This window comes from Octopus sinensis, linkage group LG15 (genome assembly GCF_006345805.1).
Source record: "Octopus sinensis linkage group LG15, ASM634580v1, whole genome shotgun sequence".
Taxonomy (NCBI): domain Eukaryota; kingdom Metazoa; phylum Mollusca; class Cephalopoda; order Octopoda; family Octopodidae; genus Octopus; species Octopus sinensis.
The window spans coordinates 25,526,451-25,552,550 of NC_043011.1; the positions used below are offsets into that span (position 1 = coordinate 25,526,451).

The window sequence follows — 26,100 nt, forward strand, 5'->3', positions numbered from 1 at the left end:
GAAAGAGATATATATACATATATACACATATAAAACAAAGGATGAAATCACTTTAATGATTTTATCAAGTGGTCAGCGCAAAATAAAACCTGTGCTATAGGACATTTAAGGCAGTTTTTAGCACCATTTGGTGTCTATTTTTAATGCATGGAGAGGCTCATCCGATCCCTTGATATAATTAAGTATATAATTATCAATATAGCATATATATGTATTTAAAATTTTATGTCTATTAATTTATCTCTCTATTGACTGTCTCCTGTCTACCTATCTACCAATCTATCTCTCTATCTTTCCCTCACTCTCACCCTCTCTATGTATATATATATATATATCACACATACAATAGGACAAAATTTATATTATTTGCTCTCAACCGAAGCAAGGCTCTATAGCCTCACTACCTCCTCCTGGTCCCCCCCCCAAAAAAAGGTGTGTGATGGGGGTCTCTAATAATCAGCCTCTCAGTCCATGTTTCAAAGTCACTGACAAGGCATTGGTCAGTTCAAGCCTGTTGCAGAAGACACTTGTCCAAGGTGCTGTGCAAAGCAAGCTTCTTAACCATAAAGCCATACCTGTGCCAAATACATAATATAAGTATAAATTTCATGCATACAAAACATACATATATTTAAAATATACCAATAGTTTTATATAAACTTAATATTGTTTCTTGTTATTTACTTATGGAATATGCATATCTTAGATATAATGTGCCTTTTGTTGATTTTCTTTTCAGTTCCCTTAATATTTAATCGTTGCCGTCTCAGTTCAGAATGTCCACTGCATTCAACTTGCATGGCCAGATCATGTGATGGCTACATTTGCATATGTGACTCTGGCTTCAGACATTCTTTTGACAGGACAAGATGTGTTCCAGGTAATCCTTTACTTTACAGTATTAGCAACAAACATATTTGTCATTTTAACTTGTGCATGTATGTATATATTTATGTATATATATATAAAACACGGAGTAGTCAAAGCAGGGGCAGCTGAAGAAGGGGAATATTCCTTGTGTTGTCTGTCTTGTACTCTGTTTTTTTGTTGTTTGGAAAAAGTCCGTTTCCATGGTTTTGATTTTATGTTTTCATTTCTAATTGTGTTCTACGTTTGTTTGGTGTCCTGTACCCATATATGCATGTATGTATACATATAGATGTAGGTATGTACATATATGTATGTATATATGCATATGTTTTATTTATTATTTTGTTATTATATATATATATAACACACATGCACACACACACATGCACATATATTTATATCTCATCATGATAATCATCATCATCATCATGATTTAATATCCATTTTCCATGCTGTCATGAGTTGGACAGTTTGACAGGAGTTGGCCAACTAAAGAGCTACCCGGGCTCCAAGTCTGTTTCGGCATGGTTTCTACAGCTGGATGCCCTTCCTAATGCCAACCACGTTACAAAGTGTACTGGGTGCTTTCACTCAGCACTAGCACAGGTGTTTTTATGTGGCGCTGCTATGGCTGTTTTGACATGGTACCAGCCCCTACAAGATCACAAAATTAGGAATGCTCAGCTGAAGAGGGATGCAGAGTACATACCTGTATGCAAAGACAACCACAATCTTACTTAGCTTTTTCTTAAGCACAGCAAACTGCCAGGGGTCTTGGTCTCCTGTCATCCCCTCTGTGTGGCCCTATATCTGAAGATCCTTTCTTACTATTTTGTCCCATGTATTCCATATATATATATATATATATATATGTAGAATCACTGCCAGATCAAACTGGAGACTGGTGCAGCCTCCTGGCTTCCTAGATTCCTGGTCGAACCGTCTAACCCATGCTAGCATGGAGAAAGGACGTTAAATGATGATGATGATGATGAAGATGATGATGATATATATATATATATATATATAACAAAACAGGAAACTGGAGACTTTATTTTTTGGTATTATTTATTCACCATTACATGTGTTTCATTTGCTAATAAGAATTATAAAGTTTTGCATGTTAGATAGGCATGTAAGGAATTTCCTATTAGAATTTCTTCAAAGAAATTGAATATTATTATTTGTAATGGTGAATAAATAATATGAAGAAATTTCCAATTTCCTGTTATGTTATACAATAACTCTGTAAATAATATTTCCATAATTCTCAATTTTAGTATATATTTTGAACTAACATACGGCAGCAACTGAGACTGAATATTGGATTGTAATAATGAAATAAGCAGACGTGCTTCAAGAGGAAAGAGCTGGGATATACCCCAACTACTCACACACAATATATATATACATATGCTTACATACATATATAATATATATATATATATATATATATATATATATATATATATATATATATATATATATATATATATATATATACATAATATATATATATAATATAATATATATATATTATTATATATATATATATATATATATATATATACATATATATATATATATATATAATAAATATTAGGGAATATATCCAAATTTACAGGAAAAAAAAATCAGATTTAGGATTAAATCCAATTTTATAGTAAAAATATTATAAAATATATTTGAGACAAAACCACTATTTGCAAAACAAACAAGGAAAGACTTATCAATACATAAAATTTAATAAATAGTCAAAAAAACCGCCACTACAATCGTTTCTTGTCTTGATCGACAATCTTCAGGTGGACTTCCAATCTATGCCAGTGCTACTCAAAATGGTGGTCTGTGGACCAGTTGCCAGTACATGGTGAGTCAAAATAATGTAATAAGAACCAGTTACTGGTTCTTATTACATTATTTTGACTCACCATGTACTGGCACTGGTCCACAGACCACCACTTGAGTAGCACTGGCATAGATTGGAAGTCCACCTGAAGATTGTCGATCAAGACAAGAAACGATTGTAGTGGCGGTTTTTTGACTATTTATTAAATTTATGTATTGATTAAGTCTTTCCTTGTTGTTTTGCAAAATAGTGGTTTTGTCTCAAATAATATTTTATATATATATATATATATATATATATATATATATATATATATATGTATGTATGTATGTATGTATATATGAACGTATGCATATGTATAGCTTTGAAGTATATTGCATTTTTAACAGAATATATCTTTAAAGGGATTTTTCTAAAAAAAGAAAACTGCAGCTTATATATATATATATATATATATATATATGTGTATGTATGTATATATGAACGTATGCATATGTATATATATATAAGCTGCAGTTTTCTTTTTTTAGAAAAATCCCTTTAAAGATATATTCTGTTAAAAATGCAATATACTTCAAAGCTAGGCAAAACAAAATCAACCCAGAAATGATCATGAGAGTGACAGATTTGTATTTCACTACAAATTGTTTGTAACTATACCAAACATAAATGTATATATATATATATATATATATATGACCGTACGACAGGCACCCATGCCAACCCCCTTGCTTGCGAAGACAGGTTGGGCCAAGCGAAATCGAATTGAACCAGCCAGGATCCCTGGTCTGGTGGTACGTAAAAAGCACTATCCGACTCGTGGTCGATGCCAGCGCCGCCTCCACTGGCTTCCGTGCCGGTGGCACGTAAAATACACCAATCTGACCGTACGACAGGCACCCATGCCAGCCCCCTTGCTTGTGAAGACATGTTGGGGCAAGTGAAATCGAAATCGAAATCGAATTGAACCAGCCAGGATCCCTGGTCTGGTGGTACGTAAAAAGCACTATCCGACTCGTGGCGTAAAAAGCACTATCCGACTCGTGGCCGATGCCAGCTCCGCGTCGTCTGGCTTCCGTGCCGGTGGCACATAAAGTACACCAATCCGACCGTGGCCGTTGCCAGCCTCGCCTGGCACCTGTGCAGGTGGCACGTAAAAAGCACCCACTACACTCACGGAGTGGTTGGCGTTAGGAAGGGCATCCAGCTGTAGAAACACTGCCAGATAAGACTGGAGCCTGGTGCAGCCTTCTGGCTTCCCAGATCCCCGGTCGAACCGTCCAACCCATGCTAGCATGGACAACGGACGTTAAACGATGATGATGATGATGATGATGATGATGATGATATATATATATATATATATATATATATATATATATATCAACAAGGGTAGAGGTACAAGTTATAGAAATTTATATAGGATCAAGAGATCACCAAATGACTGGTGTATACTAAAACCTAAGAAGCATAGTGGACAGAGATGATAACAACAACAGGATTTTTCACTTAGCGTATAGGATAGTGTTCATATTAATTGTATACTCATGTCTGTGTTATACTATTTGCTTTCTCTGTTTTTGTTTTACTCTCTCTGTTTTCTTCCTCCATCTCTTTCCGTTTCTCTTATACAATTTAATATTTTTTCAAACAGCTTCCAACATCCTTGAGAAATGTGACTTTTCTGACAATTGCCCCCCAACATTCTCTGTTTGTTTGTTTCGTCAATGTGTTTGCCGTGATGGACTGGAAGCCACAGAGAACAAAACATGTAGGGGAAGAGCAGAGAGAGCACTTGGATACAGGTGTAATATTGAGAATGGCTGTACCTACCCAAATCTTCAATGTGTGAGTGGCATTTGTCAGTGCAGAGCAGGCTATAGAAAGAAAACTGACATTGAAATACAGGCTTTGCCTTATGATATGTTTGAGTGTATTACAACAAACTACAATCTGAGTAAGTTAGAGACACTGAGTCAAATTTCTATATTGCTATGTGATTTTGTGTTCTATTGTATATCATCAGATGGTAGTATAATGTAAGAGTAAAGACTCTTAATGAAACAATTGTTGCAGTACTAGATAACATGTTCATCTGTTTTTATTATACATACATACACACACACACGTATGCGTACAGATATGCACAACCACACATATACATACATACATACGTACATACGCACATACATACAACAGGCTTATTTCACTTATATATATATATATATACATGAAGGGCATCCAGCCGTAGAAACACTGCCAGATTTGACTGGGCCTGATGAAGCCTTCTGGCTTCACAGACCCCAGTAGAACCGTCCAACCCATGCTAGCATGGAAAACGGACGCTAAACGATGATGATGATGATGATGATGATGATATATATATATATATATATATATATATATATATATATATTATATATATATATATATATATATATGAATAAAAAATGGAGTTAACGCAGGTGTAATCAAATATTTTTACTTTCGACACATGTTTCGAAAATTCCACTGATACTATTCAAAAGAATAAATGGTATAAACAATGCAATCTTCTCCTCAGGAAAGTGAAAAAAACGATTTTGTGAGATTTTTGCTGCCCTGGTAACTATTTATTTATTTTTTCCATGTTAATTGTTAACAAGGTAAAAATACACTCATCTATTTAAATATATATATATATATATCATCATCATCATCGTTTAACGTCCGTTTTCCCCGCGCTAGCACGGGTTGGACGGTTTCGACCGGGGTCTGGGGAGCTAGGGACTGCCCCAGGCTCCAGTCTAGTCTGGCAGTGTTTCTACAGCTGGATCCCTTCCTAACGCCAACCACTCCGCGAGTGTAGTGGGTGCTTTTTACGTGCCACCTGCACAGGTGCCAGAGGGGTCTGGCATTCTCCACGTTCGGATGGTGCTTTTTTTTTTATGTGGGGGGGGGGGCAGAAATATAGGGGAGCACCAGTGGGGAGGGGTGGTTCAGAGAAATGATGACAGGTTCTTAGGCAAGTAGAACGTAGGATATCAAGAGGGTAATGCATGGTGAAATAGCGTATTGAGGAGGGGGGGTTCGAAGAGTAGACACCTATAATGGTGGTGGGAGAAACAACATCCGGTATAGATGGAGCAAAAATATAGAGATATCCGGTATTGGTGGTGGGGGTGGGCAGGGTGGGTGCACCGCGAATACGCGAAGGTTGAAAAAAGATGATAGAGCGAGACTTGGTCGGGCAGAATTAATAGAGGAGAAATTAGATACAATAGTTAGATAGATAAATAGGAAAACATGTATGATTGGTCGAGAAGTGAAGTGAAAATAAATAAAATAAAATAAGCATTCAAACTTAGCTGTGCTTGAGATTATAGCTGCTAGGTGAATGAATGAGAGAGCACATGTTGTTGCCTTAAGTAAAGAAATTGACCGGAAAGGAATTTTTGGACAAGGCGGAAGTGTATTAAGGGAACAGGCTTCAAAGATGGCGGAGATCGATAGACAAATACGCGAGGGTTGAAAAAAGATGATAGAGCGAGACTTGGTCGGGCAGAATAATAGAGGAGAAATTAGATACAATAGTTAGATAGATAAATAACAACAGATAGGAAAACATGTATGATTGGTCGAGAAGTGAAGTGAAAATAAATAAAAATAAAATAAGCATTCAAACTTAGCTGTGCTCGAGATTATAGCTGCTAGGTGAATATATATATATATATATCTATATATATATATATATATATATATATATATATATATATATATTGTGGTACTCCGTTAGTTGCAATGACAAGGGTTCCAGTTGATCCAATCAACAGAACAGCCTGCTTGTGAAATTAATGTGCAAGTGGCTGAGCACTCCACAGACACGTGTACCCTTAACGTAGTTCTCGGGGAGATTCAGTGTGACACAGAGTGAGACAAGGCCAGCCCTTTGAAATACAGGTACAACAGAAACAGGAAGAAAGAGTGAGAGAAAGTTATGGTGAAAGAGTACAGCAGGGTTTGCCACCACCCCTTGCTGGAGCCTTGTGGAGCTTTAAGGGTTTTCACTCAATAAACATTCACAACACCCAGTCTGGGACTTGAAACCATGATTCTATGGCCATGAGTCTACTGTCCTAACAACTGTGCCATTGCACCTCCACACATACACTCACAAGCATATATATATATACACACATACGTATATATCTATACATACATATATATACAGATATGTATATATCTATACATACATGTATAAGAGCAGGTACTCCTCAAAAGCGACTGGAAACATTCTCTGTAGCACAAGCTAATTGTAGTTCAGGTTTCTGCCACTAGAAGCCATTGATGTGACTCTCAGATTCTGGCATCATTCTGCTGACTGGCATCATCTACTGAGGTTGTACTGTTACATGGTGCATCTTTGTTTTGCAGTGCTTCTCCCCTGTTTGTTGATTTTTGCGATGGTTTAAAACGAAGGAACAGCATGCTTCTGAGAAATTCTGTTTTCTACTGGAGAAAATGGTGACTGAAACAGTTATCATGCTGCAAACAGCTACCAAATCCTCCACTCACAAGGCTTTGGTCAGCCTGGGACTACAGTAGAAGACTCTCTTCCAAGGTGTCACACAGTTGGATTGAACCTGAGATCACAAGGTTAGGAAGCAAGCTCCTTAACCACACAGCAATCCCTGTGCCTATGAATTGTGCATAAAGTATTGATTTCAAAGTTTGGCACAAGGCCAGCAATTTCGGGGAAAAGAACAAGACAGTATTAGTGATTAACTGGTACTTATTTTATCAACCTTGAAAGGATGAAAGGCAAAGTTGACCTTGGTGGAATTTGCACTCAGATTGTGAAGATAGATGAAATACCGTTAAGCATTTTGCTCAGTGTGCTAACGGTCCTGCCAGCTTGTCTCCTTAAATTATGCATAAACTATTAACAACTACAAGAGATAAAAGATAATTCACGATTCAGTATATGATCAAGATATTCTAGTTGTGGCCATTCCACCTTTGAATGACATAATCTTATCTAAAGCATCTTTCCTTTCTTAGTGGTAGTATATAATTTGAAGTTGAACTAGCTGCTATTTCTAGAAGATTGAATGACCACAATGTTGCTCTGTTTGTGTGTCTGACTTCAAATCTAGCGACGGGGCAGTGGATAGGTGGTGAAATGTCTGCTTTGTTATCTTTTTATCTTTGTTGTTGATAGAACCAAGTTTCACTTATACACAGTCATGTCAGTCAAACTATGTTTCTTGTACTATTTATGAAAGAAAGGGATTTTATAATTTTTTTTTTGTGTGGGCTAAGAAACAGACACTTGTCACTATATTAAAGACTGCACTATAGCAATGATAACAATGATGATGATGGCCCTGACGGTCCATATAAGATTTTTTGTGGGAGGAGTGTCGTTGCAACTAAATAGTAAATTGGGGATCCACAATAGAATTCTAAGGGTCCCCCACAAAAAAAAACTTGCTTTTGATCTATGTATTGGTATGTATTACATGAAACAGCTAGGTTTCTTTTTCTAACATTTACAAAAAAGAAAATGAGAATTTTGAAAGGGGTTTCTATAAAATATGGGATCCACCAGAATAAAATAGTAATAAAAGGGGTCCATAGATAAAAAAAAATAGTCAAGAACCCTTGATGGTGATGATGATGATGATGATGATGATGATGGTGATGATGATCATTACCATGACCACGACCATGACCACGACCATGACCACCACCACGACCACCACCATGACCACCACCACGACCACCACCATGACCACCACCATGACCACCACCACGACCACCATCACCATCGCAATCTGGTCAACTTATCTTTTCATCATTGGTGGAGTGGTAGTCAATAAAGTAGTAGTCCTGCAATTGGTTTGATTCATCTTTAACCATTCTTTTTCTCCAGATATATTTCCTTTATGTTCTAGGATAAATCAGTTTTGCTGAGGTCTGGAAACAGATAGGCTGTGTTAGGTTTAACTCATTTGCATTCATATTACTCTGTCAAATGTAATGCTTATTTATTCACATTGTTTTGATTTAATCATGCATTATGTTGTAGCTTTGAGATTTTGATAACAAGATTGTTTACTTTATAGTACGACATACAGAAGTTGTAAGAGACTATATTTGGCCAGTTTGAACATTAAACAAATAGCATATTTTGGCCAGATATGGCTGGTTTACATGCTAAAGGGGCAAATCCCTCAGACATGTGGTATGATTCTATCAGAAGATTAGGAGTTGAAAGCTCAAGAAAGGAAAGAAGTATATATGTATGTGTGAATATATAATATATATATATATATATATATATATATATATATATATATATATATATATATATATATATATATATATATTATATATATAAAACTGAGAATGTAGTGTCATAGGCCCCCCAAAAAGTTTAACTTTGGTATCTCTGTTAGTATATATATTTATAACAACAGATGGCTTTCGACTGAGAACAAAGCAACTTGAGCTGGCATTTATGAAGTGAAAGCCTAAAGGCAGGAACATAGGAGATGGACATAAGAGGTGCTGGCAGTCGGCAGTCAGGCCATGAAAGAAAAACATGGCTGGCTGGACACTGGTCATGTGGAAGGAGGAGAAAGGGGTAGGGGGCGATTTTTTCCTGTCTTCCTTTTCTTTTGGACTTCCCTCTGTCTCCTGTTTCTGAAGAAGAGCTTTGCTTGTAACGTAAAACCCCCCTTTCTTTCCTCCCCTGAGCATCTTATTAATACTTTGCAAGTACCACGACCTCACATTTTTCTGTCTGTTTTTTTATAATTATATATATATATATAATATATATATATACACACACATACATATAATACACACACACATACAGACACGTGCGTGTGCGTGCACACACACACACACACACACACACAAATAAGAACTGTTTCAGTTGCATTTTTTATTGATGAATAATTTGATAACATCATGAAAATAAATATTTTCTTCAGGTGAATTAAAAATCTGAAATTTACCAAGAAAATACCAAGATGTGGAATATGGATTGACCCTCTCATTTTGGCACCAATGAAGAGAGTGAAAACATACTGAGATTTAAGCATATTTTATTGGCCTATGGGTTATAAAACAATGGACAATGTCACAGATGATTTTTTAAATGGAATTAGAGAGATAAAGATAGGAGGGAGACAGAGAGAATGAAATAGGAGGAGAAGGAAGCGAGGCTGGGTTAAGGGTTAATAATATAGTGTGGCCAAGACAAATGCCCTGGTGCCAGGGAACCTCTATTTTATTAAAAGTAGCACCTAAATCCCCTCACATCCTATCATTCTTAAAAGAAGAAAGGACACATTAGGCAAACTAGACATAAATAATGTCTACTTACACAGGATAGTCCAACAAGAACAACAATCATCATCATCGTTGCTGTTGTTGTCATCTCCCCCATCATCATCATCATCTTTAGTTGCAGCAGCAGTGGTAGGAATGATGTAAAGAGCTTAGGGTGTTGTTTACAGGTTTATTGTTATCTAGACTTCTGTTATCTATCTAATGCCATACAAAGACCATAGCTGAATAGTTTCCCTGATAATTTCATACATGATTATATATGAAACTTAGAAAACATCTTTATCTATAATTTTCTCCTACAATTCAGTGCACTTCATAGTTCATGTGCCTAAATAAAATTGGTATAAAATTGGTCATAATTTGTTCATCTTCATTGTTTATCATTTATTTACATCATGAAGTAGGTGTCTGAGGAGTTAACCATCTTGCTTTCTAACAATGTGGCTTCAATTTCAATCCTACTGTATGACACCTTGGGCAAGTGTCTTCTATATTAATGGACTGACCAAAGCCTTGTGCATAGATTCGGTAGACGAAAACTAGAAAAAGCTCATTGTTTATATATAAATATATATATATTCATTCTTTTATTCTTTTATTTGTTTGAGTCATTTGACTGTGGTCAAGCTGGAGCACTGCCTTCAGGGGTTTTAGTCAAACAAATTGACCCCAGGACTTATATTTTAGTGTTGGTGTGTTTTAGCTGGTGTTGGTGTGTTTACATCCAAATAACTTAGCAGTTTGGCAAAAAGACAGATAGAATAAGTACTAGGCTTAAAATATAAGTCCTGGGGTCAATTTGTTTGACTAAAACCCCTGAAGGCAGTGCTCCAGCTTGACCACAGTCAAATGACTCAAACAAATAAAAGAATAAAAGAATGAATATATATATTTATATATAAACAATGAGCTTTTTCTAGTTTTCGTCTCTCTCTCTCTCTCTCTCTCTCTCTATATATATATATATATATATATATATATGTATTCCCGGCCGACGCAGGTATTAATTTAGGCCGTTCGCCAGCCTCATCTGGCACCTGTGCCGGTGGCACATAAAGACACCATCCGAAGACCCGGCGACGTAGTCAGTCCACCTGTGCATTCCTTCCCTCTTATGACACTTGTGAAGACCTGTTGAGGCAAGTGTGTGACACTTGTGAAGACCTGTTGAGGCAGAGGCAAGTGTGTGACACTTGTGGAGACCTGTTGAGGCAATGTGTGACCCTTGTGAAGACCTGTTGAGGCAAGTGAAAATCAAACCAAATCAAAATAGATGAATATCAATGGAATTTGTATCTTTGTGGTTCCAAACCGGTGGCACACAAGAAAACCATCCGAACGTGGCCGTCGACTGGCCTCCGTGCTGTGGGCACAACAAACACCATCTGATCGTGGCCGTTCGCCAGCCTCACCTGGCACCTGTGTCGGTGGCACATAAAAACACCACCACCATCCAAAGACCCGGCGACGTAGTCAGTCCACCTGTGCTTACCTTCCCTCTTATGACACTTGTGAAGACCTGTTGAGGCAGAGGCAAGTGTGTGACACTTTGTGAAGACCTGTTGAGGCAGAGGCAAGTGTGGACACTTGTGGAGACCTGTTGAGGCAAGTGGTGACACTTTGTGAAGACCTGTTGAGGCAGAGGCAATGTGTGACACTTGTGGAGACCTGTTGAGGCAAGTGTGTGACACGCGGACACTTGTGAAGACCTGTTGAGGCAAGTGAAATCAAACCAAATCAAAATAGATGAACATCAATGGAATTTGTATCTTTGTGGTTCCAGTACCGGTGGCACACACGAAAACCATCCGATCGTGGCCGTTCGCCAGCCACATCTGGCACCTGTGTCGGTGGCACATAAAGACACCATCCGAAGACCGGCGACGTAGACAGTCCACCTATGCATACCTTCCTTCTTGTGACACTTGTGAAGACCTGTTGAGGCAAGTGAAAATCAAATCAAATCAAATCAATCAAATCAAATCAAAACAAATCAAAATAGATTGAACATAAATGGAATTTGTATCTTTGTGGTACCAGTGCCGTGGCACACAAGAAAATCATCCGAACGTGGCCGTAGCCAGTACCGCATAGACTGGCCTCCATGCTTTGGGGACGTAACAAATACCATCCGATCGTGGCCGTCCGCCAGCCTCATCTGGCACCTGTGTCGGTGGCACATAAAAACACCATCCGAGCGTGGCCGTCTGCCAGCCTCGTCTGGCACCTGTGTCGTGGCACATAAAACACCATCCGAGCGTGGCCGTTCGCCAGCCTCGTCTGGCACCTGTGTCGGTGGCACATAAATCACCCACTACACTCTCGGAGTGGTTGGCGTTAGGAAGGGCATCCAGCTGTAGAAACACTGCCAGATCTGACTGGCCTGGTGCAGCCTTCGGGTCCCCAGACCCCAGTTGAACCGTCCAACCCATGCTAGCATGGAAAACGGACGCTAAATGATGATGATATATATATATATATATATATTATATATATATATACATACGACAGGCTTCTCTCAGTTTCTGTCTACCAAATCCACTCACAAGGTTTTGGTTGGCCCGAAGCTATAGAAAAAAGATACTTGCCCAAGGTACCATGCAGTGGGACTGAACCTGGAACCATATGGTTGAAAAGCAAGCTTCTTACCACACAGGCACACCTGTGTCCATCCATATATACATACATATATATATATACAAATACACATTTATATATATATATATATGATATATATATATATATATATATATATATATATATATATATATATATATATATATACACATACAAATATATACACATACAAATATATATCATCATCATCATTATCGTTTAATGTCTGTTTTCCATGCTGGCATGTGTTTGATGGTTTAACTGGTGTCTGGGAAGCCAGTAGGCTGGACTAGGCTCCAGTCTAATCTGGCAGTGTTTCTACAGCTGGATGCCCTTTTTAACACCAACCAGTCTGAGAGTGTAGTGGTTGCTTTTTACGGGCCACCGGCACAGGGGCCAGAGAGGGCTGGCAACAATCACAATCGGTTGGTGCTTCTTATGTGCCCTCGGCATGGAAGCCAGTCAAGGCAGCACTGGTATCAGCCATGTTCAGATGGTGCTTCTTATGTGCCACTGGCACGGGGATCACAACTACAATTTCCATATGATTTTGATGTACTTGACTCAATAGGTCTCCTCAAACATGGCATATTGCCCTATGATCCAAGGTACTTTTGAGTGGACTGGTTATGCAACACTGGTGTAGGCTACAGCTGTGAACTCACTTTATTTGCCTGGTCTTCTCAGTCACAGCATATCTTCAGAGGTCTTGGTCTTTTGTTGTTGCCTCTGTGAGGCCCACCATTCGAAGGTCATGCTCCACCACCTCATCCCATGTTTTCCTGGGTCTCCCTCTACCCCAGATTCCTTCCACTGTTTGGGAGTGGCACTTCTTCACACAGCTCTCCTCATCCATCCATAGTACATGACCATACCAACGCAAACGTCTCTCTTGCATGTGTGTGTGTGTATTTGTGTGTATGTGTGTATATATGTTTTTGTATGGGTGTGTATGTGGGTGTGTTTGTATACTTGTGTACAAATGCATATATGAAGAGTGTGGATGTGGGTATGTTATTTGTTGTATGGATGTACATGTTTGTGTATGCATATGCTTATGTTTGCGTGTATGTTGGTTGCTGGTGTCTTAGTGTTGGTTGCTTGTATGCTGGTTGGTGTTTTGCTGATATATATTTTGGGTCATGCGTGTGTGTGCTGGTGCCTGCCATATCTGCATGCATGCACATATGCACACAACTTATATACTCACTGGCTTTACTTAAGCCATATTCAGACACACTGATACTGCCAGTTTCCTGTCCAACAACCTCATGGTCAAGAAACTCCCTTTTTCTGATGCAATAGGTGTCACTTACCAAGTGACATAATTCACTGTAACACCATGTGACCCTCATTGACCAATAGTAGCCCATATTCTGGTAGCTATCTTGGACTTCCTGGAACTCTTCTTCATTTAGCCATTCCAGAAGCCTGAAGGAGATAAACCCCGTTAGGGGCCTTCAAAACTTGAAGTAGCATGGAAACCAAATCAAACTGTTTTAAATAAAACTTGTAACTCCTAGTAAATGTGTTAAGTGCCTTTTTCTTTCATTTGTTTGGTACCAAGTCAGTAGTGGAGGTGGATGCTCTGAGAGTGTAGCTGCAAAAAAAAAAAAAAAGAAAAACTTGAGCAATATCATGATTTAGCATGAGTGCGCTGAAGAGATTGTGGAAGACCAAGACAGTGATTATTTCTGTAGTAATTGGTGCAATTGGTGGAAGCACAATGGCTCAGTGGTTAGGGAAGCGGACTTGCAGTCGGAGGATCATGGTTTTGATTCCCAGACCGGGTGTTGTGTGTGTTTATTGAGCAAAAACACCCAAAAGCTCCACGATGCTCTGGCAGGGGTTGGTGGCAACCCCTGTTGTACTCTTTTGCCACAACTTTCTCTCACTCTCTCTTCCTGTTTCTTGAGTAATGCTGCCATGGACTGGCATCCCATTCAGCTGGGTGGAACACATACGCCACAGAAACCAGGAAACCGGGCCCATGAGCCTTGCTAGGCTTGAAAAGGGCGAAAAAAAAAATTGGTGCAATTGGCACAACCCCTAAAATGCTACCTGAAAGAAACTGAAAGGGATTTGAATTCAAACTTGCATTGTTGACCTGCAGAAAAGCACACTCCTATATTCTTCAAGTATCCTAAGGAAGATTCTTGAGATTTGAGGATACTTGTCACTAAATACCAAGATAAACTAAATTAGTATGCACTAGTGTAACAACATCAACAACAACAACAGTCCTTTCTACTAAAAGCAAAAAGCCTGAAATTTGGTGGGAATGCACTAATCGATTACATTGACCCCAGTGTTTCACTGGTACTTAATTTATCAACCCCACAAGGAGGAAAAGCAAAGTTGATTTTGGCAGAAGCTGAACTCAGAACACAGCAACAGATGAAATACCACTAAGCATTTCATCCTGTGTGCTAATGATTCTGCCAGCTCACCACCTTAATAAAAATAATAATAATAATAATAATAATAATAATAATAATAATAATAATGGTTTCGAATTTTGCCACAAGGGCAGCAATTTTGGGGGTGGGGGCTAGTCAACTATATTGACCCCAGTGTTTCACTGGTACTTAACTTATTGACTCTGAAAGAATGAATGACAAAGTTGACCTCGGCAGAATTTGAACGCAGAATGTAGTAATTGGTGAAATATCACTAAGCATTTCGTTCGGCATGCTAACAATTCTGCCAACTTGCTACCTTAATAATGATGATGATGATGATGATGACAACGACGACAATGATGATTTCAAATTTTTGCACAAGGCCAGTAAGTTTGGGGAAGGGGTCTAGTTTGTTATATTGACCTTAGCACTCAACTGGTACTTATTTTATTGAGCCAGAAAGGATGAGAGCCAAAGTCAACCTTGGCAGAATTTGAACTCCGAATGTAAAGATGGACGAAATGTTGCTAAGCATATTACCTGGTGTGCTAATGATTCTGCTCGCTTGCCACCTTAATAATAATGAAATGACATAACATGAAATTACTAATTGCTTTGTATTTTTGTTGTTTTGCAGATGAATGTAACCAAATTCCTTTACCAGCCATTCCTGGGTTAACCTCAACAGTTTCTCCTGTTTCTCAGTCAACAGTACAAAATAATTCAGTTTCTCGTGGTGTCCCTGTCCCACGGTCACCTAATCGGAAAACTATTCCAAATAACACTTTTATAACTCGTTTGTATGGAAACTGTACTACACATAAAGAATGTCCTGAATTTGCAGAATGTAGGCCATTAGCATGTGAAGGCTATGTCTGTATATGTATTGAAGACTTTGTGCCAGCCAGAAATTCTACAGTTTGTATTAAAAGTGAGTACACATCCCTTTTTCTTTTTTTATTTCTTATCTTTTACATGCTTCAGTCATTGAATTGTGACCATGGTACTTATTCTCTCAGACTCTCTTACCGAACTGCAAAGTTATTGGGACATAAACAAACCAGCAATGGTTGTCAAACAGTGGAATGGGGAAAGCACAAACAAAAACACACACATACACACATGCACATATACACACAAGCACACACACTCACATATATACATATATGCATGCATCACACACATACACACAAACACACACACATATATGCATGCATGCACACACACATATATATACGCATGCACCCATGCACACACATGCATGTATATACATTGGGCTTTTACTCAGTTCCTGTCTACCAAATTCACTCACAAAGCATTGGTTAGCCTGGAGCTGTCATTGAATACACTTGCCCAAGATGTCACATAGTAGGACTGAACCTGAAACCATATGGTTGCTAAGAGAGCTTCTTAACCACGCAGTCATGCATGCAACTACCTGAAAAAAATCTTTAGTAAATTTTCTCACTGCTCCCTGTTGAGTTTAGAGAGTTGTTAGAATGTCAAATGGTATTCCTTGCTGTATTTGTTCTAGAACTCTCTGCCCTGAGTTCAAATCCTGCCAAGGTCAACTTTGCCTTCCATACTTATGAAGTTGTTAAATAAGGCATAAGTCCTTTTTTTCTTTACCTAAGTCCTTTGCCCTTTAGGGAATATACCATCATCATCATCATCATTTAATGTCCATTTTCCATGCTGTCGTAAGTCAGCCATCAGTAACTTTTTCCCCACTGTTCTGGGCCTATGACTGACTTTTCTGCTTCTCTGCAGTTGAATTCTCTCCTTTTCCCTTTCAGGTTTTGCTGCATTGCTTCAAATGTTTCCCCGAGAGAAGGACTTCCTCTCCCAGTTTTTCTAGTTCAATGCTTCTGTATTTTTGCTTTCTTTTGGTAGGGCTTTAAGCAAATCCATTTTTACCTCTGGGAATAGGTGGTTCTTATTAGCCTAGTATCTGTCCTTTCACTGATCCAGCATGTCATAGCTGGCATAACTCTCAGGGTCATCAAGGCATACGCTGCAACAAGGTCTTGACCTTACAGTCCAGTACTGGAGTCAGTTCTTCTTTTCATCCCATCCTTCTGTCTGTCAATCTGTCTATCTCTGTCTGTCTGTCTCTATCTGTCTGTATGTCTGTCTCTATCTGTCTGTCTGTCTATCTGTCTATCTGTCTATCTGTGTCTGTCTGTCTCTATCTGTCTGTATGTCTGTCTCTATCTGTCTGTCTGTCTATCTGTCTGTTTGTCTCTCTCCCTTTCCCTCTCCCTCTCCCTCCCTCCCACTCTCCCTTTCTCTCTCTCCCATGACTGAAGTAGGATGGGCTCTGCCAACTTTAAAATGTTTGAAGTATTTTATATGACATGATGGTGCTCTTGTGACTTCATCAGTTGTTGATAGCCCACATAAACAACAAAGGATTAATACTGTATGTATCCTGAGTCAAGCAGTTCAAGATTTAGTGATGACAGTGGTGATTATTACACTTGTGAACCAAATATATCATGATTCATTCTACTCTTGTAATTGATCACTTAGAGACTGAAGTTTTGATTTTTTAAAAATCTGAAAGAAATATGTTTTTGTACAGCCATCAGTATCCTACTTAATATAAATACATTGTAAAAAAAACAAATTTACTATGGTATTTGTCTAGAGATAGTATCTCTTACAGTATAAGCTGTTTAAAAACACAAATTATTTCAGTAGCCAATGAAGATCATCCTGAAGTGGAAGATGAAAATGTTAGATATGCATTTCTGCCTTGTATAGCTTTGTCAGTAGCATGAAGCCATTGCCAACTACATGCAAAGATGAAATCCCTTGATCAGAGCGACAAACTGGCCTCCGTGCCGGTGGCACGTAAAAAGCACCATTCGAGCGTGATCGTTACCTGCGTCGCCTTACTGGCACTTGTGCTGGTGGCACATGAAAAAACATTCAAGTGAGGTCATTGCCAGTGCCACTAGACTGGCTCCTGTGCAGGTGGCACACATAAAGCACCATTTGAGCGTGGCCATTGCCAGTCCTACCTGACTGGCCCTCATGCCGGTGGCACGTAAAAGCACCCACTACACTCTCAGAGTGGTTGGCGCTAGGAAGGGCATCCAGCTGTAGAAACTCTGCCAGATCACACTGGAGTCTGGTGCAGCCATCTGGTTTGCCAGACCTCAGTCAAATTGTCCAACCCATGCTAGCATGGAAAGCGGATGTTAAACAATGATGATGATGATGACTGTTATAGGGAAACAAAGACTGAACAATCACTGAAGTTGCAATTAGCTGTCTTGTTGAATAAGAGTCCACTATATGAACAGAAACAGCATTATAGTTTTATCCATTACTGAAATAGTTTGTATTTATAAATACAGCATATCTATAAGAGATACTATTGCTAGATGAATACCACATGAAATTTGTCTTTTCATGTTATGTTTACATTAAGTAAGTGCAGGCATGGCTGTGTGGCAAGAAGTTTACTTTCTAATCACATGGTTCTGGGTTTAGACCTCCTGTAAGGAAGCTTGAGTGAGTGTCTTATACTACAGCCTTGGGCCAATCAAAGCCTTTTGAGTGGATTTGGCAGACGGATACTGAAAGAAGACTGTCATATATATGTGTGTGTGTGTGTGTGTGTGTGTGTGTGTGTGTGTGTGTGTCTGTGTGTTTGTGTCTATATTTGTCCGTCACCAGCATTTGACAATTGGTGTTGGTGTTGGTGTGTTTATGCCACATAATTTAGCAGTTCGGCAAAAGTGACTCATAGAATAAATACTAGGCTTAAAAAAAAAAGTACTAAAGTCAATTTGTTCTACTAAAATTCTTCAAGGCAGTGCCCCAGCATGGCTGAAACAAGTAAAAGACACACAGATGGTTCTTTTAATCTAACACTACTTCTGTTGCATGTAATGGATACTTTTGTATATTTTACAAAATGCTTTTTCAGAATCAAGACTTTCCGAAATATGTGAAGTTGACGAGCAATGCCCAGGAGAATTTTCGTTTTGCACAAATGGTCTCTGCACATGCACAGCAGGTCTGGAAACAATTGATAATATCCATTGCAGTGTTCCAGGAACATCACTGCATGGTTACCAATGCAATAGTACAATAGTCTGTGCCATTCCAGATACAAGTTGTAGGAATGGGGTTTGTTCCTGCATCTCAGGTTTACGTCCCAAAACAATTGAAGAGTTTGCTGCATACCCAAATGAAATTTGGAGCTGCATTGAAGAAGGGTTTTCTTTGAGTAAGTTTATCCCATTTTTCACTCATTATACTAAAGAAACTCCCTATAAAATAGAAAAAAATATGAAATAATCAAAATGCATTCTTAACCCTTTCGTTACTGTATTTATTTTGAGATGCTCTGTGTTTCTTTCAATTACTTTAAATATAACAAAGAACTTAGTGAAATAACTTAGCTATCATTCAGCTAGTGTTAGGAACATAAATTGTGACTAAGGTTTGGTGGAAGATTTTAATTGAAAACTTATGAAAACAAGACATTTGTATTTAAAACCAGAGCCAGTTTCAGCCGGGTTGGTAATGAAAGGGTTAAAGCATATATTTCTTATTTCATGAAATTATGGTGGTGGTGGTGATGGTGGTAGGGGTTGTTGAGTACACTACTACCACCACCACCACCACCACCACCACCACCACCACCACTGGTTTCAAATTTTGGTACAAGGCCAGCAATTTTTAAAGAGAGGTGGGCAAGTTGATTACATCAACTCCAATGCTCAACTGGTTCTTATTTTATCAATCTCAAAAGGATAAAAGGTGATGTGGACCTCAGTGGAATTTGAACTCCTGGCCAGCCTGGTGAGGGTGCCAGTATAGTCAGCAAGGACCTGACCATGCAATAGTTTGTACTAGATTCCATATTACCTGCAGCAATCACGAGAGACTTCACAAGTGACCTGACATTGATGGAAATGATGATGAGGTTCAGAGACTCTTGTCCTGCAAAGCAAAATATCCACAGCATATAACTGTACAGAGAGCTGTCAGTTGTGCAGCAGAACCTAGCACTTACATATTATAAGAATACAAAATCTCTACTACAGTGATCACTCAGAGTACTTGGCAGGATGGTCCTGCTCATGATATTCAAGCTGCCATTAAGGCTCAATAGTTACCAGCAGAGCCGCAAGTGTAAAATATAATTTTGTCTGAGTGCACAGTGTTCTTAGTGGTTAGTGATGGTCTTTCTTAGTCATGAGTGGACAACCATCATCATGTATGTATGTATATATGTATGTATGCATGTATGTATGTATGTATGTATGTATGTATGTATGTATGTATGTATGTATGTATGTATGTATGTATGTATGTATGTATGTATGTATGTATGCATGCATGCATGCATGTATGTATGTATTTATGAATGTATGTATGTATGTATGTATGTATGTATGTATGTATGTATGTATGTATGTATGTGTACGTATACGTAATATATATGAATGAATGCATGTATGTATGTGAGCATGTATGTATATATGTATGTGTGCATGTATGTATGTAATGTGTATGTATGCATGTATGTATGTATGTATGTATGTATGTATGTGTGCATGTATATAATATGTATGAATGTATGTATGTATGTAGCACATAGACAGTTGTATGCTAACATTTTAAATTGCTTTTTAATGTTTTATGTTTCAGATGAATGCAATCATGTGGTGATTCCAATACCAAAACAATTAAATGGTTCACAACATCAGACTTTTGGCAATACAAGTCTTGAAGATAGATGTTACAGCAATGACGATTGTCCTTTCCATGCTGACTGCCAACCTCGAAGTTGCGATCTTTTCATTTGTATCTGTTCTGAAGGATATAGACAATCACCTGATAGGTCAAGATGTGTAAAACGTGAGAATATTTAAGATTAATTTTACAATTTGATATTAGAATGTTTCATATTGTTTGATGAAATCGAAATTGGAATCAAATTCGATGACTGGCATCCGAGCTAGTGGAGTGCTAAGAGCACCATACATACGTGGTCATTGCCAGAGCAACAAGCTGGCCTCCGTGCCGATGGGCACGTAAAAAGCCCCATTCGAGTGTGATGGTTACCTGTGTCACCTTACTGGCACTTGTGCTGGTGGCACATGAAAAAACATTCGAGCGAGGTCGTTGCCAGTGCCACTGGACTGGTTCATGTGCAGGTGGCACATAAAAATCACCATTTGAGCGTGGCAGCTGCCACTATCACCTGTCTGGCCCTCGTGCCGGTGGCACATAAAAGCGCCCACTATACTCTCGGAGTGGTTGGCATTAGGAAGGGCATCCAGCTGTAGAAACTCTGCTTGATCAGATTGGAGTCTAGTGCAGCCATCTGGTTCACCAGACCTCACTCAAAACGTCCAACCCATGCTAGCATGGAAGGCGGACGTTAAACGATGATGATGATGATGATGATGATACCCCGCTATCTCAATAACTTGGTAATATTAATCTTATCTTTTTATCTTTCATTTTTTATTTGTTTTAGTCATTAGACTGTGGCCATGCAGGAGTACCACCTTGAAGGGTTTTAGTTGAAAAAAATTCACCCCAGTATTTATTTTTAAGTATAATAATCATTCTGTTCTTTCAGTCTCTTTTGCTGAACTGCTAAGTTACGTGTATGAAAACAATCCCACACCACTTGTTAAGTGGTGGGGGAGGGGGACAAACACAAACACAAAGATGCACACGCTTAGCAGTTCAGTAAAAGAGATCAGTGGAAAAAGTGCCAGACTTAAAGAAAACAAGTACTGGGACCTATTTGTTTGACTAAACCAGGAGTCTCTCAACCATTTTCTATCTATGGACCCCTTTGATTACTATTTTATTCTGGTGGATCCCCATTGTCATTCAATGTTTAGAAACTAGTTTCAGAGAAACTTTTTTTCAAAATTCCTATTTTGTTCATCACATATTAACTTGTTAAAATTGAACTAAATAAAATGTTAGAGAAAGAAACCTAACAATTCATACATCTAAAGCAAAAGAAACCTAACAATTCATAAAGCAACATTTTTGAATATCATCAGGGGCCCTTAAAATACTATTGTGGATCCCCAATTTACTATTCCGTTGCATTGGCCTCCAAAAACCTTATATGGACCCTCAGGGAACATATGGACCCCAGTTGTGAACTACTAGACTAAACCCTTCAAAGTTTTACCCCAGTATGGTTGCTGCCCTATGACAGAAACAACTAAAAAGAAAATAATTAAAAAGAAAATAAACAAATTCAAAAACAAAACATGTGCATTCCATTGCCAAAAGTGTACACAAAACATACCCCATCAAAATTACCACCCCCCAAAAAATAAACAGAAAACAAAATAAACTAAATATATAAAACATATATAGTAAGTATAGGAAACATAATAAAATGTGTTTTATTTATTTCTATGTCTTTTTAGTGTCCAAGCTTGGAGAGTCATGTAATAGTGACCTAAACTGTCCAAATGAATTTGCAGAGTGTACTTCTGGACAGTGTGTGTGCAAAGAGAATTTTTCACCAGTCTCAGACATGTATTGCAAGTATGCCGGAACTGTTGTTTATGGAGATGCTTGCAATGCCACTAATTCTTGTACTTACCCAGATACTGAATGTAATAATCGCTCATGTCAGTGCCAAGAAAACTTCCGAGAGAAAACTGCCCAAGAAAGTCGTTCTTTTCCCGAGTTGATGTTTAGTTGCATCAAGAAGAATTTTTCATTAAGTAAATATATCCTTAACAAATTTACAACAACAACAACAAGAATAATAATAATAAAAATAATCAATTCTTTTATTGGTCACAAGGGCTTACATAAAGTTACATGAAGAGACAAAGACAGGATGATACAAATGAGTTTTAAAAGCGTGTAAACAAAAAATAACATAGAAAATTTGGTTTTGGTATGGTAGGTATTGTTGCTGCCATGGTTTATGTTGCTGATGTTGATGGTGCTGTTGTCGGTGTTGGGATGAGAGGCACCCTTTTTTCTTTCAGTTTAGGGAAGAAAGCTTTTAAGTGAGTGGTTGAAAGGCAAATGTGGCTCTTTGCCTTCATTCTATGCAGATGATGGTGGACTCTCCCATCAAAGACGACACATGAGTGTTCAGCTTTTGCTGAATGACCTGCATAAGTGATTTGTTTACATTGATCAAATGTTCATGCTGTACATTAGCTCACTCCCTCCATCAAATCGACATTGCCTGAACAGATGCACTGTGTACCCTGAATCAGGTGTTGAGGTGATCGCAGAGCAACATGAGATGAAGCATTTCGTTCAAGAACACAAGGCAGCAAGCTGGTAGAATTGTTAGTGCATGGTACAAAATACTTACTGGCACTTCTTTCTGCTTTATGTACTGAGTTCAAATTCCTTCAAGGTCAGTTTTGCTTTTCATCCTTTTGGGGTTGATAAAATAATTACTAGTTGAGCACCAAAGGTGATATTATTGACTCATCCCAACCTTCATAATTTCAGAGGAAAGAATTATGAATTATTGACGTAGACATGGTTGTGTTATTACGAAGAATTTTTTTTTCTTTTTTGCAATCATGTAGTTTTAAGTTCTTTCCCATTGTGTGGCACCTTGGGCAAGTACTTTCTTTATTAGCCTTAAGTCAACCAGTTTCTTGTGAGTGAAATTTGGTAGTTAGAAACTTCTTGAAAAGTCCTCAAATATCAGTCAAATGGTTAACTACCAGATCACTCTTGCATATCTCATTCTCATTTACAATTTTATCTGATGTTACATGTGTAGTCAACAACTACAATAATTTGACCGCCATATCTCTGAATTATATTCTGTTTCTACATTTTGTATTATCAGCAATGTAATTGTTTTGTAACCATGTGGTTTTCACATCAATCCCTCTGCAAAGCACTGTGGACAAGTGCCTTCTACTACAGTTCCACACAGGCCATTGCCCTGTGAGTTAATTTGGCAGATGGAAACTATAATGAAACCCATTGTGTATATGTGTGTGTGTGTGTGTGTGTGTGTGTGTGTGTGTGTGTGTGTGTCTATCTATCTATCTATCTATCTATCTATCTATCTATCTATCTATCTATCTATCTATCTATCTATCTATCTATGTAACGGTTAATTCTTCGTTGCAGTTGAGGGTCACCAATTTGTAACGGTTATGAAGTTGGTTGCCATTAGTAAGATGAAAGAAGAACAGTGATCAAAGTTGTAAAGAAATATTTATTTACTATTACTTTGTATATTGCCATGCCTCGATGGGCAGGTGTACGTATCATATAAAAACAGTAGAGTTATCTTTTCCTATATGTTGTTGCTGTTATGTTTGGTCAACTACTAGCTGCCTAACTAGGAATTAGAGGAAGATAGAGTGAATGTTAAGTGTAGGAAGTTGATAAAATGATACCTTCATTGTGCCTGACATTTAAACAGCAGTAGTGTTGGGATAAGACACTGTATCATAGTTGAAATTCTCACTGTAAGCCTTCTCTTAGTTGAATTATCTCACTAACTAGGTTCTTCTTCCTGTCACCTCTGTGTCATCTCCTTTTTTACCAACTACGGTGTTTTAATATTTATAATTATCCAAACTAGTTAGAAGGAGAGACATATTGTTGGGAACAGTAGATTTTGTTGGAGGTCTGTTATCTCTATTCTAGCTTTTGGTGGCCTAGAAGGGGTTAGAAGGATCAAGTGGTGAAGACATTATTCTGCTTAGCAAAAGTATCTGGCAAATGTAACTGCTGTCACTCACAGAAAAACTATTGTTGAACTGTCGAACTGTCGAACTGTTGAAGTGCTGTCGAACTGTTAAGTGAAATATGCCTGCATAAAGCCACTAAACACACACACACACACACACACACACACACATATATATATATATATATATATAATTTATATATATATATATATATATATATATATATATATAAAATAATATAATATAGATAATATATTTATGTATACACACACACATATATATGCATATATGGGTACAGGACATCACCAACAGTAAATGACATGAAATAAGAAAACAAATGAGTTAAATATGCAGATAATGAGAGAAATAAAAAGGACAAATAATACATAGAATGACCCTTCATCAGTCATCAGCTGTGTATCTACTCCCCATTTCGAGCAATCAACAAGTTCAAATAGAAAGGCATGGCTTATGTTGCAGCTGTCTTGATTCTGATTTGGCAGCTACCTTGGTCTTCTTTTTAGGCTCAAAATAGACTGTCACATGACACTAATCTACAAGCGTAGGGGGAAACGCACAAAAGATTATAAATTTAATTACGTGTTCACTCTCTACAAACACTTTACAGAAAACATTCAGAGCATTGATTGTTTGGATATGCTCAGTGAACCATATCAGCCTTAACTTACAATGCCAAACATTGTCACTTGAACATAGCAATAAACCTACAAAAATTTCTAAGACCAGTTATGTGACTATCTTCTAACAATCAAATCCTATTCAAAACATATACTAATTTGAGCCATGAACTCCCTATGAAAATATGGCAAGCTTCAAACACTAGTCAGAAGCAAGACAGCTGCAATATAAGCCACATCTTTCTATGTGAGCTTTTTGAAAATCAGTGTTAAACTCTGAAACCGGTTAAAGCTTTAAATATATTAATAAAAAATAACTTAACTATTCTCAGTGCATTTTCAACCTGTGTCAAATAAAATAACTTTGTAGGGGGAAACGCACAAAAGATTATAAATTTAATTACGTGTTCACTCTCTACAAACACTTTACAGAAAACATTCAGAGCATTGATTGTTTGGATATGCTCAGTGAACCATATCAGCCTTAACTTACAATGCCAAACATTGTCACTTGAACATAGCAATAAACCTACAAAAATTTCTAAGACCAGTTATGTGACTATCTTCTAACAATCAAATCCTATTCAAAACATATACTAATTTGAGCCATGAACTCCCTATGAAAATAGGGCAAGCTTCAAACACTAGTCAGAAGCAAGACAGCTGCAATATAAGCCACATCTTTC

General features: G+C 37.9%; 2 protein-coding genes across 6 annotated transcripts in view; both read left to right on the forward strand.

The window, feature by feature from the left end:
- Positions 1-26,100, forward strand: part of LOC115219654 (trichohyalin-like) — a 259,067-nt gene that overhangs the window by 108,115 nt on the left and 124,852 nt on the right. The gene's annotated exons all lie outside the window — the stretch shown is intronic.
- Positions 1-26,100, forward strand: part of LOC118766255 (fibrillin-1-like) — a 68,130-nt gene that overhangs the window by 26,970 nt on the left and 15,060 nt on the right. For all 3 annotated transcript variants that reach the window (XM_036509562.1, XM_036509560.1, XM_036509561.1), the window contains exons 3-8: positions 740-880; positions 4,374-4,676; positions 15,719-16,012; positions 19,022-19,324; positions 20,755-20,964; positions 22,512-22,814. In XM_036509562.1, coding sequence (XP_036365455.1) covers positions 799-880; positions 4,374-4,676; positions 15,719-16,012; positions 19,022-19,324; positions 20,755-20,964; positions 22,512-22,814 — 1,495 coding nt within the window. In that variant the 5' untranslated portion in view covers positions 740-798. The remainder of the gene's footprint in view (positions 1-739; positions 881-4,373; positions 4,677-15,718; positions 16,013-19,021; positions 19,325-20,754; positions 20,965-22,511; positions 22,815-26,100) is intronic.